Source organism: Pongo abelii, chromosome 10 (genome assembly GCF_028885655.2).
Source record: "Pongo abelii isolate AG06213 chromosome 10, NHGRI_mPonAbe1-v2.0_pri, whole genome shotgun sequence".
NCBI classification, from domain to species: Eukaryota; Metazoa; Chordata; class Mammalia; order Primates; family Hominidae; genus Pongo; species Pongo abelii.
This window is the reverse complement of record NC_071995.2, coordinates 81,316,254-81,332,661: the sequence shown is the minus strand read 5'-3', so window position 1 is coordinate 81,332,661 and position 16,408 is coordinate 81,316,254. Positions and strand designations below refer to the sequence as shown.

General features: G+C 37.1%; 1 protein-coding gene across 3 annotated transcripts in view; it reads right to left on the bottom strand.

Moving 5' to 3' along the window:
- Positions 1-246: 246 nt before the first annotated feature.
- Positions 247-16,408, bottom strand: part of TMTC2 (transmembrane O-mannosyltransferase targeting cadherins 2) — a 455,354-nt gene continuing 439,192 nt past the window's right edge. For all 3 annotated transcript variants that reach the window (XM_002823551.6, XM_054527439.2, XM_054527441.2), the window contains one exon: positions 247-2,905. In XM_002823551.6, coding sequence (XP_002823597.1) covers positions 2,726-2,905 — 180 coding nt within the window. In that variant the 3' untranslated portion in view covers positions 247-2,725. The remainder of the gene's footprint in view (positions 2,906-16,408) is intronic.

The following is a 16,408-nucleotide window of genomic DNA, read 5'->3' as shown; positions in this document are numbered from 1 at the left end:
TCAACCAAAGAAAACAAAACAAACTTTGTCATCTTTTCTAAGTATGGTAAACCGGGTGATACTGGCAATGCTTACTTGCATTACAATAACTTTTAAAAATGATGATTATTAATTATACATTAACCACAATGTGTCTCTATTCGATGCTCAACCTCTACTCTTTTTAATCTCTTACTTAATTTTGTTAAAACTTCAGAGTTTAAGTGTTGTTGCTGTAGAAGATTTAAAAACGGCTTACACAATATATTTCTTATGAATGCTTTATTGTTGAAAACAAAATTGAAATTCTCTGGCACATAAAACAATTATTTCTACAAAAGGAAAGCCTACAAATCTTGATAATTTATACAAATAACAGTTTCTCAAAAAATAAAATTTTAATTTAGTAAACTTGTCTTGTGCTCTATATTTTTAGCACTGTCTGCAATAATCCACCATAAATCCCTGAGCGGAGACATTTTCTGATCATGTTCTGACGCCCACCCACCCTCGTCCCCAACCCTCCCCCCGAAGTTGGTCAGTTACTAAGTCCAGCCCTGTAGTGAAAAGTGTCAGGGACATTTAGTTATTAATGATCCGTGCATTTTATGACACAGGCCCAATTATTAACGCTACTTGGGAACTGGTGTCACAAGAAGTGCCTCAACTGTGCATTCAGTGAACCTATTAAGAACCAGGTCTTTGAAAGGAAGAACAACAACAATAAAAAGACAAAATGTTAAGACTAGAAAGTCATCATAGGTCAATAACTATTTAAATAAATACAAATGTTAGACACTGAATTAATCTCTATAGCCTTATATTAAATTCCTTTTTTTTTTTTTGCAATTGCCAATGCACTAAAAGATGAATAATACACTTCAACCCACTATTTTGGTTTGACCACGGGTTTGTTGTTAAATATCATTCTGAAAACACAGTGATTTAGTTATAATTTAACTTTTGGCCCTTCAGTGAAATGTTTACAAAATAACATATATATTACAGAAGGGCTTTCTTATTAATGCCATGAAAAAACCTTTCTCACTACATTTACCCTTCTCAGGAAAACACTAATGCCATAGGAACACTACTTTCAATTATTTATCCCACTGTATTCAGATATATAGAAAAACATAAAATATGGAGAAAACACAATATGATGTATTTGCATGTCCAGCTTCTTTTTAATGGAGAGGCTGATCATATATACATGGAGTGTGAAAGGGAAGGAGAAACAGGTAATTTTCAGTTGCAAAGAACTGGCTTAATGCATCAAGTTTTGTTATTCTGCTATAGTAGAATAATAAATAAATAAATATGTAGGGTATAATATAGCTACTTTCTCTGTGAAGAAGTTGATAATGGACTAGTGTTTTATGAAGTTAATTTTTAGTGGCAAAGTTTGATTGCAAGCCAAAAAGTGTTCAATAAAAATGTTGTTCTCTACCTAATTTATAGTCTTTTTCTTGTGAAATGATCATTGAAGTGGTTACTAACAGGTAATGAAATAAAATGCCAAATTTGCTAGCGAAAAATAGTTTTCAACTGAGAAAAGCACTTGGCAGAAGACCTAGAAACATGCAGGCTAATGCTACCCTCTATTGCAGCTTCAAGTAAGTTGTTTTTGATGCCTTTTGAGAAGAGCAAAATAAGATGAAAATAATTCCTTGAACATTTATCAGCATTGCTGTTTAGGTACCTATTAGAAAGTGATTAACATTCGATACCTACCCTTTCCAAAACACAAAATCACTGGCAAGCATCATCATACACTCCTAAACCGGCAACATCTGAGAAGCACAAAACACCTTCCCTTTTGTCTAATAACCTGTTGGTTAGTTATCGGAACTGCAAGGCTTACAAACTCCTCCCCTGTCCTTTATCCTTATGTAAGCTTGCACATTCTCCAGGAATAGCCATTTTTAAAGGTAATTTCAAAAGAATTAATACAATGAATTCTACTGGGCAGTATGGGGGAAAATATTGGCAATATTAAAATTTAAAAAATGCCTGCCTGACATATATAAGGCCTCCCCAGTCCCTCATACAACTCGAGTGTGAAGTATGGTTAGCTCTACTCTCCATACCCTTTTCAGAACATAAAAAGCAAATGATGTCCAAAAGAATGAAGCCTCTGACATCCAAATCATAAAACATTATGTGCACTGGTCAAGAAACATAGCAGATTCTGACAGATCTTGACACAGTATTAAAAAAAGTGTTCTAAGCTTCAGAAATTGATAAGCAGGCTGCCCCAAAGAGGGAAGACAGCAGCATTAGGACAACCGGCGGCTCACTGGGACTCACACTATGCGTTTATCACTCCCTAGTAACACTTAACCCTAATCGTTTGCCATGGCTGAATGGACACTCTGACTTCCTCTCACAGTGTTTAAGGAACAAGATAATTTTGAAATTAGCTTTCAGAAAATGAACAAAATCTGTGACTTATACACCCACCCCTCCCTTTTAAGAATGCCAAAAGATTCTGTTTTAAGTGCTCTGGTTTACAGTCTATGGGTAACAATAACATCCTCCAGGAGGTTTCCGGCTTTCCGCTTTTTGGTGTTAACAGCTGTGCCTACAGCAAAGTAGATTCTTCCAGAAGTGGTAGTGACCTCAATGACCTCTGCCCTGGTCTTGAAGTCTAACACCAGCTCTTGTCATAGCACTGCTGGGAAGTTCTGTCTGCTAAGGAAGCCAGCTTTTAAAAATGGAGGAGGATGGGCTTCTGCCTCCTGTGTCAGGTCTTAGAAGTCTTTAAGCCTTGTTTTTCCATGATGTTCCACAGTTTGCGGAGATTGGACTGTGTGATGACATCGTCTGGCTTGAGCTGCAGCGCCCGCAGGTAGTTGGCCTCGGCCTTCTGGAGTCTGCCATTGAGGTGCAGAATGGCTCCCAGGTTCATCAAAGCAGCCGGATACTGCAACAAGAGAAAGAAGGAAAACAATTACGAGGCCGTTTCAAGCTTTCCTTCATGGAAAACAAAAATCTTCATCCACTTATGCAAATGATTCCCTTATGTCTAGAGGCATTTTGTGAAAGCAATTTAGCAATTTATACAAACAGATAAAGATAACTAGGAAGATGGAAAGTTTTCAAACACCTGCTGTGTACTTTGTGCTTTAAAAAGAACAGGCTTCTAGAGAAATAGTATTTTTTCTTTAATGAGAAAGCATAGGTAACATATGAAGGTCTAAAAGCCTAATCAGATGGTACTATTTGAGAAAAAAATCTTTACAAGTGATACAATTTCAGATGGAAAGAATTTATAAAAATTTCAATTCAGTGACAAATAAAAAATAAGTGGGTAAAGTTGACAAATCTATATCCACTCATTCTTTGTTTTCTCTTCTTTGCAATATCCCAGGCTTTTAACACAAAACAATTAAAATAAACTATGAAATTTTACGGATGTTTTTGGGTAAAAATCCTGAAAAAAATTAAAATGCAACCACTAAAGCCCTTCCCAAACCTGAGTAGTTTAACAAGGCAAAGTTTTTATTTTTAAAAGCCAAACAGTGTTTAACCTCTAATGATGAATGTTTACCATAGAGTGAAGTAAAAAATCCAAATAGATAAAATATGGCAGAGAAAAATGAAACCTTTCTAAGAAAAATTTTATATTACTTATTAAAAAGTAGTTAAGTAATTCTCATAGAATTTTCAGTAATGCGTAATAATTGCAATACAAAGCTATCGCATGGGGAAAAAAGGTTATAAGTGTTTTTTACATGGCATGAGTTATGTTGCACCAGTTTAATACAAAGGTTTTCATCCGCAAATTCTCAGACATTAGTTAACAACAGCAAAAGTCCCTCCCAAAGGAAAATACATTTTGCTTGCTCTTTATAAATAAGGCTGTTCTGCTCCTGTCCCTGGAACATTCTGGCTAACAGAAAGCAGATAATATTTTGGCAGTTACACAAATGCATATTTCAAATATCAGATAAAATTAAAGTGTTTATACTATGATTACACTTTCATTTTGCAGATCGTGTCAACTATTAATTGTCCTTCAATTCTGTGTTAAAGTCCGAAATCACAATTATTTTTAAGATTTGGTGTTTTCACAAGACATGCACTTTTCAGCTGAATTCATGTGACTCTACTCTTTACTGTAAAATTAATTATTTCTGAACCAAAAGCAATGCTACAGGGGAGGGGAGAATAGCTTAGAATAAACTGACTTGGGGGATTTGGATTTTTAAGAGATCTGGGTTTGAGTTCCTGTTCAACCACTGTCAATGACCTTGGTGAAATCCCCTAACATATCTGTGCCCTTCCTTCATTTGTGAAATACTGAAATAATATCAACTTCTTTGCATGCTGTTAGAAAGATACAGTGAAAAAATTAAACAAATATACATAGCAGAATGCAGGTATAAATTAGACACTCTACAAATATCACGATCAATTTTCCTTATCTCATTTTGCTTGAAGTCTAGCACATACCTGTTTGTGATTTTTATGTTGTTGGGCAGTCTTTAAAATTTTGATTTCAATAGCTACATATGTCTCTGGATATAGATAGTAAAATTCCCTTAAATCTTCAACTACTGGGCATTATTTTTAAACCTTTCTATATCATTTTCTCTTTTACAAAAATAACGCTGCAAATACAAGCTATTCCTGACCTTCAGAAACCTTTTTGGTCAGGATGACTCCATACTTATCAAGAAAAATACAGATGGTCAATTTCTAATTTTAAATACCAATCCAAATAAACATAGCTCTAAACGACATGTGCAGTGAAAAGTTCCACACTGGAAACTGAAAATAACACCACCTACTCTGTCTTCCTAAAAGAACTTTGTTATCACACCACTGTTATTATCCTGAGTTCCTTGCAGCTTGGCCACATTTCTGAATTATGTCCCCTCACAGTGCTTAGCACAACTATCAATAAACAGCCACTAAACTGATGGTGAAGTGTGCTCACAGCCTAAATTACTAAAGATGCTAAGTAGATACAATGTTCAGATTCCTGCTATCCTGAGTAAGAAGAGTGGAAATAGGGAGGGAGAACCACTGTTGGAGACCATACCTTACTAACCAGAAATGGAAGAGGCCCAGTGATGAGGTTGAGAGAAAACAGATGGCTCTGTGGGATAGTCATTATTTCTTGAATCACTTTATTACCAAAGTGTCTGCACCTATAGTGTCTGTGTCTATTATTTCAACTCAAAGGGATTATTAAAAACACTCAGAGGTTACGGAGTCAGACTGCCTAGTTTCAAATACCAGCTCTACCACAGAGATGTGGGCACTTGAACAAGTTGGGTGAGGGCTTGTGATCTCAGTTTCCTTTACAAATGGGATGCCAGCATTTTGTTGCTGTAAATATCACATGAGAATACCCACATTATTGTCGTTTTCCTTTCCTTTTCCTTATCATTTCAAAAACACAAAGTAGAACCTCCTTGTTAGTGTGTCTGAACAACCACTGAATCTAAAAACTGAGGATTTCTGAACTGGCTTCATGTTTACTAGCTTTCTAGTCTTTTTAAGGTTAAACCTGTAAGAGGTAGATGTGAAAATGGATGGTAAAGTCGATCATGCCACATAAATAGACCTTACTATTGTTACTAAATTGCAGCCTGAGGCTTCTCTGTCCTTCAAACACTTATGGGGTTACCTACCCGCCATCAAATGATGAAACAAATTTTGTACTTTAATATTAGTCTAAGAAAACTCATCTAGGAAGTTAAATCTGTTCTGATGAATGAGTTCTAAATGCTAATTGTAATGAGGTTTCTGTAATAACTTTAACTTTGCATTATCCACACCAGTGTGTTACTCATTAAACAAAAATAATCATAGTTACCATGGGATAACAGCTCTCAGGAAAGCCCACATATACTCATTAATTGCTTCCCCTAATGACTAAAAATATATGGAAACTAAAAATGTGAATATTTAAGAATATTATTCAATATATTTAAGCAGCTATACATTTCAGGTTTAGCTATAACATTTTGGTGTGAATATAAATGGCTATTTTAGTAAAATAAAATTTTTTATTTCAAAAACCTACAAATGTGCATTATGTAATGCTTAAAACATCACAGTAACTTCTTGAGTGAAGGAAACATGAAATTTATACAGATATGCTAAAATGTGACATATGTAATAAGAATCATCGCCCTAGATAACTGCTTTGAAAGTGTCAACGTTTATTCTGACATAAAAAATTTCATGTGTTTATTAAAAATTGATGAATAAGACTGGGTATAGACTCTACTTTTTACAACATGGTTGTTTTCTCTCTTCAAAGACAGGGGCTTTATCTTTTAAGCCTGTCATGTCTCCCCTCTACATCTGTGCTAGGGAAGTTTAATGGATGCTCACTGGACTGAATTCCTCAGTTCTAGCTGAGCACGCAGACTATAGTTCAGGGAGTTGCATCAGCATCACCTGGCAGCTTGACAGAAATGCAGAATTTCAGGCCCCACCTACTGAATCAGAATTTGAATTTTAACAAGAAACCCAGGTGCCTTGTATGCTCATTAAAATTTGATAAGCACTGTTCTAAAGGTAATTTCTAGATCATAGATTATATCATTTCATAGCTTTTGTGATTAAATTTCCTATAAGAGGTTATAATGTATAGAACAAAGTATGTCAGCGGATAGAACACCTATCCTCCCCCAAAATAGAATTCTTCTCTTGGTCATTCAATTATTTAAGTTAGGAAATGTTCAAATAATCTTTTTTTTTTTTTTTTTTTAAGCAGAAGCCATAAATGACTAAATGTTATTAGACAGCAGGAGAAGGTATGAAAAGCCTTTTGATAACCAAATAAGAACACATAAAGTTTTCTAAACAGACTCAAAGTCTACCTAACTCTAATACTGAAATGCAAAACTTTCAGGTAACCGGCTGTTTGATCACATACTGGTGTCGTTGCTCTCTGCCAGCTGTAGCTCATGGGCTGGGGAAGAGAAACTCAATGACAACTGCTCAAGTTTTTCCCTATACACATGGTCTTTTATTAAAGACAACTGATGAAATTTTCAGTATGTTAACCAAAGCAGTCAGTAGCTTGCAGCCCAGTAACATGGGGCTCCTGGTTCTGTACAACAAATGACACCATCTCCTACTTCACAGGCTAGAAAGGAGAACCAGACATTCCTTGTTTCCTTGAAGAGGACAGATGCTTTATATCAAAGGGGCTGACTGGCAGCCATACTGAAACAGAAAATCATATATTTTTGATATATTTTTTTAAGTCACTAGGGATTTCTGCCTTGTTATTTTACTGTGGTCTTTGGCTTGTTTCTTCAACTGTGGAGGAAATATGCAAAATTTAAAATAATGGATGTATATTGTGGTGGGTAGAGCAAAGGCAAGATGATGGAGGTCTGATTCTAGTTTAAAGCCCTTGAGACTCTCTAGGAATGCAGCTGAGCTCACAGGGTGTCGTGAACACACAGGATTGGAACACAAAATCATTGTTCTGGCCTAAGCTTATCATGTAGGATTGGAAAGAAAATGACAGAAGAGGAATAGTAAGACTATATGGGGATTTAGGGTTGGGAATCCGTGTTTCTATTGGGATCAGGAGTAATGTAGAACTCTGAAAAGACGAACTGAGTGGGTCCCAGAAGAAAACAAAAGAGAAAAGGGTTTGGTTGAGATATTCTATTTAGTCAGGAGTTGGATACCCCTGCAGTAGTTGGGCTGTCTTGTATCCCATTGGTCTCTGTGGCCATTTCCCTTTTATGAAGGATAATCAACAGGCAAGAGGAGTTATAAGAAAGATGACGACAGAGATAATAGACCAGTATTTCTAATTGTTTAAATAAATGTATTTCCATTCAAAAGATTTACTCATGTTGCTAAAATTATCCTGACTTGCATATTTACTGTTGAGTAAACTAAATAACTTTTTAAAAAGAGTGACTGAAGTTAGCCTTACCTAGTCATTACTCAATTAATATACAACACATCTTTGGGATATTTTCAAGATAACTACCTTCAACTGTCCTTATGAATATAATTTGCAAACTTAAATGAGTTTGCAGTCTGAACTTTTTGATGGATTCTCACTCTTTTTAAAGTAGCTATCAAATAACTTAATGAAGGCTGCATACTGGCATTCAACTGTATTCAGTTGAAATTGCTTGCCCAGTTGAATTTACTGAAGCAGCAACTGTTCCATGATGCTTAAAAATGAATAGTATAAACATTTTAAGAAACATATTAATGAAAAGGCATTTATACATACATTTAATGGATCTCTTTATATTTATTTGTGCCTTATACATGGCAGATATTTAATAAATAATTACTAAAGTTTTTAAGATAACCTGTTAAGATTCAGAAAAAAAAAAGAATGTTAAATACCTCATTCCTTTCACTTTCAACATCATTCTCCTCCTTTGTTTCATGGGCATGCTTAATGGTTTGATGCAAGCTAGAAACTACATAAATTATCTTGGATTCCTTGCCCCCCTACCCATATACATACTCACCCCCAATTGTTAAGTCTTAATAACTTTACTCACAAATCGCTCTTCAATCTGTCTTCGAATTTTATCCTACCCTTTTTTTCCAACTTGGTTCAGGCCCTTATCATCTTTTTTTGGATTACTTAAATAATTCTGACAGAAATAAAAGAATAAACAAATAGGTAGCTGTATAGATTGATGGCTGATTGACGAAATGAATAAAGAAACGTATGACTAAAGCCATATGCAGGTTTTTTATTGTATTTTAGGCATAGAAAATTTCACAGAATACAACAAACATTGTATACTTGCCTAACAAATATAACTTTATAAATACAACTGAAGTCCCTAAATCTCTCTCCCTATCCTATTCCTGACCATCCCCAGGAGAAAACTACAATCCTGAAATTGGTACTTAACAGTCCAGTACACATTTCACACTTTTACTATTTGTGTACCCATAGCAAATGTAAATATTATCTATAAGTTTTAATTTTATATATTAGGCACCATCCATCCTGGAATGCCATCTTGCCAAACACCCATTTGAAACTTAAAATTTTGTTCAACATTTTATTTTTCAGACTTAGAGATCTTGATATATGTAAGATTTGTTCCTTCACATTAATTACACTGAATACCTTCTCTTAACGACGGAATGCAGACTCTTTAAAAAGAGGACTGCCATCAATTCTTGTGCATATGTCTACATATACTTAGGGAAGAGTTTCTAGGAATAGAATTGTGGGGTCACGGGATCTTTGACTTCGCTAGCTATTACCAAATTGCTTTTCAAAGCGGTTGTATCAAAATGCATTAATGTAACAGAAGTCCCTTTATTCTATATCCTTAATAACACTTGGTATTGTATAATTTTTAAAGTTTTCTTGAATTAAAAGTTGCAAAATAGTCTGAACTGGCTATCCCAAATCTGAAAATCTGCAATCTGAAATCCTTCAAAATCTAAAACTGTTTGAATGCAGACATAATGCTCAAAGAAAATGCATTTCAAATTTCAGATTTTCTATTCTCAACTGGTAAAAGTGTAATTCAGATATTCCAAAATGTGAAAAAGCTAAAATCTGAGATTGAGATTTCTGGTCCCAAACATTTTGGACAAGGAATACTCAATCTGTATCTTTCTATGCACTTAATTTCTTTTCACTGATTACTAGGGAGGTTAAAAACATTTTCGTAAGGTTATAAGCTTTTTATATTTCCTCCTTGGTGACCCACCTGTTCTTAACATTTGTACAAAATAAGATAACAACGTAACATCGTACAAAATATCACCTACATGGTCATATTTGAAAGGCAGGAACACAGAGCCCCAACTACTTCAAAATTGGTCCTAAATACGACTGCCTACCTTGTTGCTTCCAGTGGGAACCAGATAGCCACTGCTTCTAAAATGAAAAATCTGTTATAAACAAAACAGAGAATCTTTGATATAACTTCACTCAAGGTAATGATAGAAATCTGGGCAGCCAGACAGTAGACCTCTGGGAGAGGCAGTGGGATCTCCATGGATGTCTCAACGTTAACCATGGGAAATCCTGGATGAATGAATACGGGAGGACAGCAGCTCCTAGCTAGCCAGCATGCAGAATAACCTTTATAGCCTTTCTGTATCCAGAATCCTTGTTTTCCTCTTAGTTCCTTTTCCAGGGACAACAAAAAAATTTAAGATGAACAATATGTTTCATATTTTACCTCTCTTTACTACCCTCCATTTCTACTGGCAGCATGTAAAGGCAGCATCTCATCCCACTCCTTAACCTCCATCAGCCTCCTGTAATTCTCCCTATCTTCAGTTTCTTTTTATTCCAATCTATCTCCCACCTAATATTTGTCTTTCTAAAATGCAAATCATGTTTCAGAGGTTTTGATTTATGACTATAGAAAAGGATCCAAATTCTTCAGCCAGTACTAAGAAGCCCCATTTTTACCGGACATCCAAAACATTCTCTCAATGTACATTGTGCCTGAGCCACCTGAAACTTCTATTTCTGTCATGGGCTCTTTTGAGCATTCATTCCTTATCGTAGACTCCTCCACTGACAAAGTCCTTCTTCCACCCTCTCTGACAAACTTCTGCTCATTAAAAAAAAAAAAAAAAAAAAGATTTTAACAATTTCTTATTCATAGCTTACTTCTTTATGTTCCCATAGTGCTGTCTACATGCATTAATTGCTACACTTACCAGAGTGAATTACAGCTACTTGTTATAAGTGTCTGTCTTCTTTGCTGGAAGATGAAAAAGCCAGTGAATTTATCCTAATTGTCTTTATAGTGCTAGTGCTAAGCTTTGCCATGTAAAATAAACTCTCAATAAATGTTTGCTGAAAGAAGACAAATTTGTATGTGCTAGCAGAAAAACCTGATGTAGGAGAGGTAAATTCTATACCAATCTCAATGTAATTTAACAAATATTTATTGACCACTTATTATATGTGCTCTGCCAGACAATGGATATGCAGTGAACAAAAGCAATATATATTTTTAGTCTGTATGTAGCTTGAAGTAATTTTAAGTGCATACTTGGCATTTACTATAATCTATTAGGAGGTGTAACTTCATTGTCTCATTTATGCCCTTCAGACCGAAAGAGGGAGGTGAAACTGTTATCCATGCATCGATGTAAGCAGTATAGAAGAGGACTGCACAGAGGACGGATTCACTGCCCTCAAGGAGTTTATAGTCCAGTGCATGAAGACAAATTCTACTACTCCAAAGGAAGAATCAGGTGTGTCTACAAAGGAGATACTAAGACTGAGCTGTGGGGGAGAGGGGATATTATTTCCTTACGGGTATGAGAATATTAGACAACAAGAATTGTTAGGTTGCTTCAGGTCTCTTAGACTCCCAGAATGAGAATATGACATGAACTTTTGAAATTGGTGGGTAGCATCAAAATCAATTTGTTACTTTAAAAAACATTTTTAGCAGACTGCTGAGAGCAGAGCCAGGAGTGGAGAGTCGTCCCAATAGAGGGGAGTCAGAATTTCAATTAATTTGGGGATTAAGCTGTCAGCGGTGATAATCATGATGTTAACCCTTCTGGCACCAACCAAAATGAAAAAATAAATCCTTACTTAAAATGCAAGATTAATACAATTAAACAAACGATCTTCACAAAAGGCTATCATAAAACAAAACCCTATAAGCAACGCAACACTCCCAATTCAGAAAGGATAGTTCTTTGTAGTCTTATTTTGACTACAGTCATATTTTGAATAAATCAAAAAAGATTTACAAAATTGGAGACATAGCAAGGGAAAACAACACAGAAAATCTAGCAATGGCAAGGCAAATTCTGACAGATCATAGAAATGATTCATTTTGATTCTCAGTTTCAACACAGTATTTGTGCTTTTGAAATGGCTTTGAATAAAACAAAACAGATACAGATGACAACTAAGACAACAATGCTGTATAAAGGGAGTACTTTCAATTTGTCAGAGACACATTTTATCCTGTGTGCTCAATCCTTCCCTCCTACGTCTGCCTCGTCCCAGTGGGTGTTACAAGAATGTTCATTTAACTTTTATGATGGGTGTGATTGTCACAGTGTTGGGTGTTATACATTTCTATGGCTATCAAAATGCCAACAGTTTTGGTTTGGGGGAAGAGCAGACAGTGATTGTAACAGAGCAATTTCAAAGGTGGTAGTTATTTCTAACAGACTTTAAAGTGCATCTACTAACTTAAGAATATTACCCCAGAAATTATTCTTCAGTAAAGATGATCCTATTTTCAAAGTTGAGTTTCTGGATGTCTTTAATGTCACAGGAACATCTTTCACATGACTCAAATGCAAAACCTAGAGAACTGTGAGAGATCATGGCAGACAGGAGGCAGGACTAGATTGCAGCTCTGACTTGGACAGACAGAGCAGCATGTGGAGGCTCCATGCTGAATTTTTGCTCCAGAACAACTGCAGGAATAAATCAGGAAATCTGAGAGGACCCACATACCCTCTGAAGGAAGGGGAATGCTCCCGCAGGACACGGGAGACACCCCAAATACTGTGAGTGCCCAAACTGTGGAAGTGGGAAAAGGAGGTCATCCGCCCCCAAACAAACACCCCCACTGGCGAAAATGAAAATCTAGATTATGGGAGAAGATTGTGACTTTGCCTGGAGCTGAGTCAATTTAGAGAGCTGAGCGAAATACAGGGCTAGAGGAAGCAGCGGAAAAAAGCTCTGTGCACTTGCTGGGTTCCGTAGCAAGCCATCTCTGCCTGGCCTCACAGGGGTCCTTCAGGAGGGTGGCCAGAGACTGCGAAAAGGCCCCAGGGAGAAGGAAATCTCCAGCTGAACTTTGTAACAATTTGAACTGATCAGGAAGTCTCCTGGCCAGAACTTGGGGGAGGACATGAATCTGGTGTGCAGACTCCACAGGCGGGGGAAGAAGGAAAGCAACACTTGCTTTCATAGCTGGGAGGCGGGTAGCATGGGGTAAGTTCTCAGCCCTGCCTGCCCACTGCCTGGAAACAGACTCGGCAAACTTGCTTTCATAGCTGGGAAGCGGGTACCATAGGATAAGTTCTCAGCCCTGCTTGCCCACTGCCTGGAAACAGACTCGGCGACACTTGCTTTCATAGCTGGGAAGCGGGTAGCATGGGGTAAGTTCTCAGGCCTGCTGGCCCACTGCCTGGAAACAGACTCGGTGCTGTTGGTGGGGGCATGGTGGGAGTGAGACCGGCCTTTCAGATCTTGTGGGAGCTGGGTGAGGCCTGGGACTGCCAGCTTTCCCCCACTTCCCTGACAACCTGCATGACACAGCAGGGACAACCATAATCCTCCTAAGAACATAACTCCATTGACCTGGGAACCTCATCCCTATCTCCAACAGCAGTCGCAGCAATACCTGCCCAAGGAGAGTGAGCTCAGACACGCCTAGCCCTGCCCCCAACCAATGGTCCTTCCCTACCTACCCTGGTAACTGAAGACAAAAGGTATATACTCTTAAGAGTTCTAGGGCCCCACCCACCGCCTGTTCCTCCCCATACTACCACAGCTGATGCTCTCTGGAAAGCGCCACATCCCAGCAGGAGGCCAACCAGCACAAAAAGAGTGCATTAAACCACCAAAGCTAAGAACCCTCAAAGAGTCCATTTCACCCCCCTGCCACCTCCACCAGAACAGGTGCTGGTTTCCACAGCTGAGAGACCCACAGATGGTGCACATCATAGGATGCCGTGCAGACAGCCCTCAGTACCAGCACAGAGCCTGGTAGACTTGCTGGGTGGCTAGATCCAGAAAAGAGGTAACAATCACTACAGCTCGGCTCACAGGAAGCCATATCCATAGGAAAAGGGGGAGAGTATTACATCAAAGGAACACACCATGGGACAAAAGAATCTGAACAACAGCCTTAAGCCCTAGACCTTCCCCCTAATAAAGCCTACTCAAATGAGAAGGAACCAGAAAACCAATTCTGGTAATAGGACAAAACAAGGTTCTTTAACACACCCCAAAAAATCACACTAGTTCACCAGCAATGGATCCAAACCAAGAAGAAATCCCTGATTTACCTGCAAAAGAATTCAGGAGGTTAGTCATTAAGCTAATCAGGGAGGCATCAGAAAAAACGAAGCCTGAAGTAAGGAAATTAACAAAAATGATACAAGAAGTGAAGGGAGAAATATTCACTGAAATAGCATAAATAAAGAACAATAAACACTTCAGGAAACAATGGATATACTTATAGAAATGCAAAATGCTCTGGAAGGTCTCAGCAATAGAACTGAACAAGTAGAAGAAAGAAATTCAGAGCTCGAAGACAACGTCTTCAAATTAACCTAATCCAACAAAGACAAAGAAAAAAGAATAAGAAAATATGAACAAAGCCTCCAAAAAGTCTGGGATTATCGTAAACAGCCAAACCTAAGAATAATCAGCGTTTCTGAGGAAGAAGATAAATCTAAAAGTTTGGAAAACATATTTGGGGGAATAATCGAGGAAAACTTCCCTGGCCTTGCTAGCGACCCTAGACAGCCAAATACAAGAAGCAGAAAGAACACCTGGGAAATACATTGCAAACAGATCATCACCTAGGCACACTGTCATCAGGTTATCCAAAGGTAAAGGAAGGAAAGAATCTTAAGAGTTGTGAGACAAATGTACCAGGTAACCTATAAAGGAAAACCTATCAGAGTAACAGCAGATTTCCCAGCAGAAATCCTACAAGCTAGAAGGGCTTGGGGCCCTAGCTTTAGCCTCCTCAAACAAAACAATTCTCAGCTAAGAATTTTGTATCTAGCAAAACTAAGATTCATCTATGAAGGAAAGATACAGTCTTTTTCAGACAAACAAATGCTGAGAGAATTCACCACTACCAAGCCACCAGTACAAGAACTGCTAAAGGGAGATCTAAATCTTGAAACAAATGCTGAAAACACATCAAAACAGGACCCCTTTAAAGCATAAATCTCACAGAACCTATAAAACAAAAATACAAGTTAAACAGCAAAAACAAAAAACAAAAACAAAGTATGCAGGCAACAAATAGCACGATGAATGGAATGGTACCTCATGTCTCAATACTAATGTTGAATGTAAGTGGCCTAAATGCTCCACTTAAAAGATACAGAATTGCAGAATGTTTAAGAATTCACCAGCCAACTATCTGCTGTCTTCAAGAGACTCATGTAACACATAAGGACTCACATAAGGTAAAAGGGTAGAAAAAGACATTTGATGCAAATGGACACCAAAAGTGAGCAGGAGGGGCTATTCTTAAATCAGACAAAATAAACTTTAAAGAACAGTAGTTAAATAATACAAAGAGGGACATTACATAATGATAAAAAGCCTTGTCCAACAGAAAAACATCACAATCCTAAACATATAAGCATATGCTAACATATAAACATATAAGCACTTACACTGGAGCTCCCAAATTTATAAAACGACTACTAGACCTGAGAAATGAGATAGTCAGTAACAAAGTAATAGTGGGGGACTTCTATATTCCACTGACAGCACCAGACAGGTCATCAAGACAGAAAGTCAATGAAGAAACAATGGATTTAAACTATACCCTGGAACAAATGGACTTAACAGATATATACAGAACATTCCATCCAACAACCGCAGAATACATTGTATTCAACAGCGGATGGAACTTTCTCCAAGACAGACCATATGATAGCCCACAAAACGAGCCTCAATAAATTTAAGAAAACTGAAATTATATCAAGCACTCTCTCACACCACAGTGGAATAGAACTGGAAATCAACTCCAAAAGGAACCTTCAGAACCATGCAAATACATGGAAATTAAATAACCTGATCCTGAATGATGATTGAGTTAAAAATGAAATCAAGATAAAAATTTAAAAATTCTTCGAACTGAATGACAGTAGTGACACAACCTATCAAAATCTCTGGGATACAGCAAAGGTGCTGCTAAGAGGAAAGTTCATATCCCTAAACATCTATATCAATAGCTCTGAAAGAGCACAGGCAGACAATCTAAGGTCACACCTCAAGGAACTAGAGAAACAAGGACAAACCAAACCCAAACCCAATAGAAGAAACAACCAAGGTCAGAGCAGAACTAAATGAAATTGAAACAAAAAAATACAAAAGATAAATGAAACAGAACACTGGTTCTTTGAAAAGATATATAAAATTGATAGACCATTAGCAAGATTAACCAAGAAAAGAGAACATCCAAATAGGCTCAATAAGAAATGAAACAGAAAATATTACAACTGACAGTACAGAAATACAAAAGATCATTCAGCGCCACTATGAACACCTTTATGTACATAAACTAGAAAACCTAGAAGAGATGGATAAATTCCTGCAAAGATACAGCCCTCCTAGCTTAAATCAGGAAGAATTAGACACCCTGAACAGACCAATAACAAGCAGTGAGATTGAAATGGCAATTAATTACCAACAAAAAAAGTCCAGGTCCAGACGAATTCACATCAGAATTCTACCAGACATTGAAAGAAG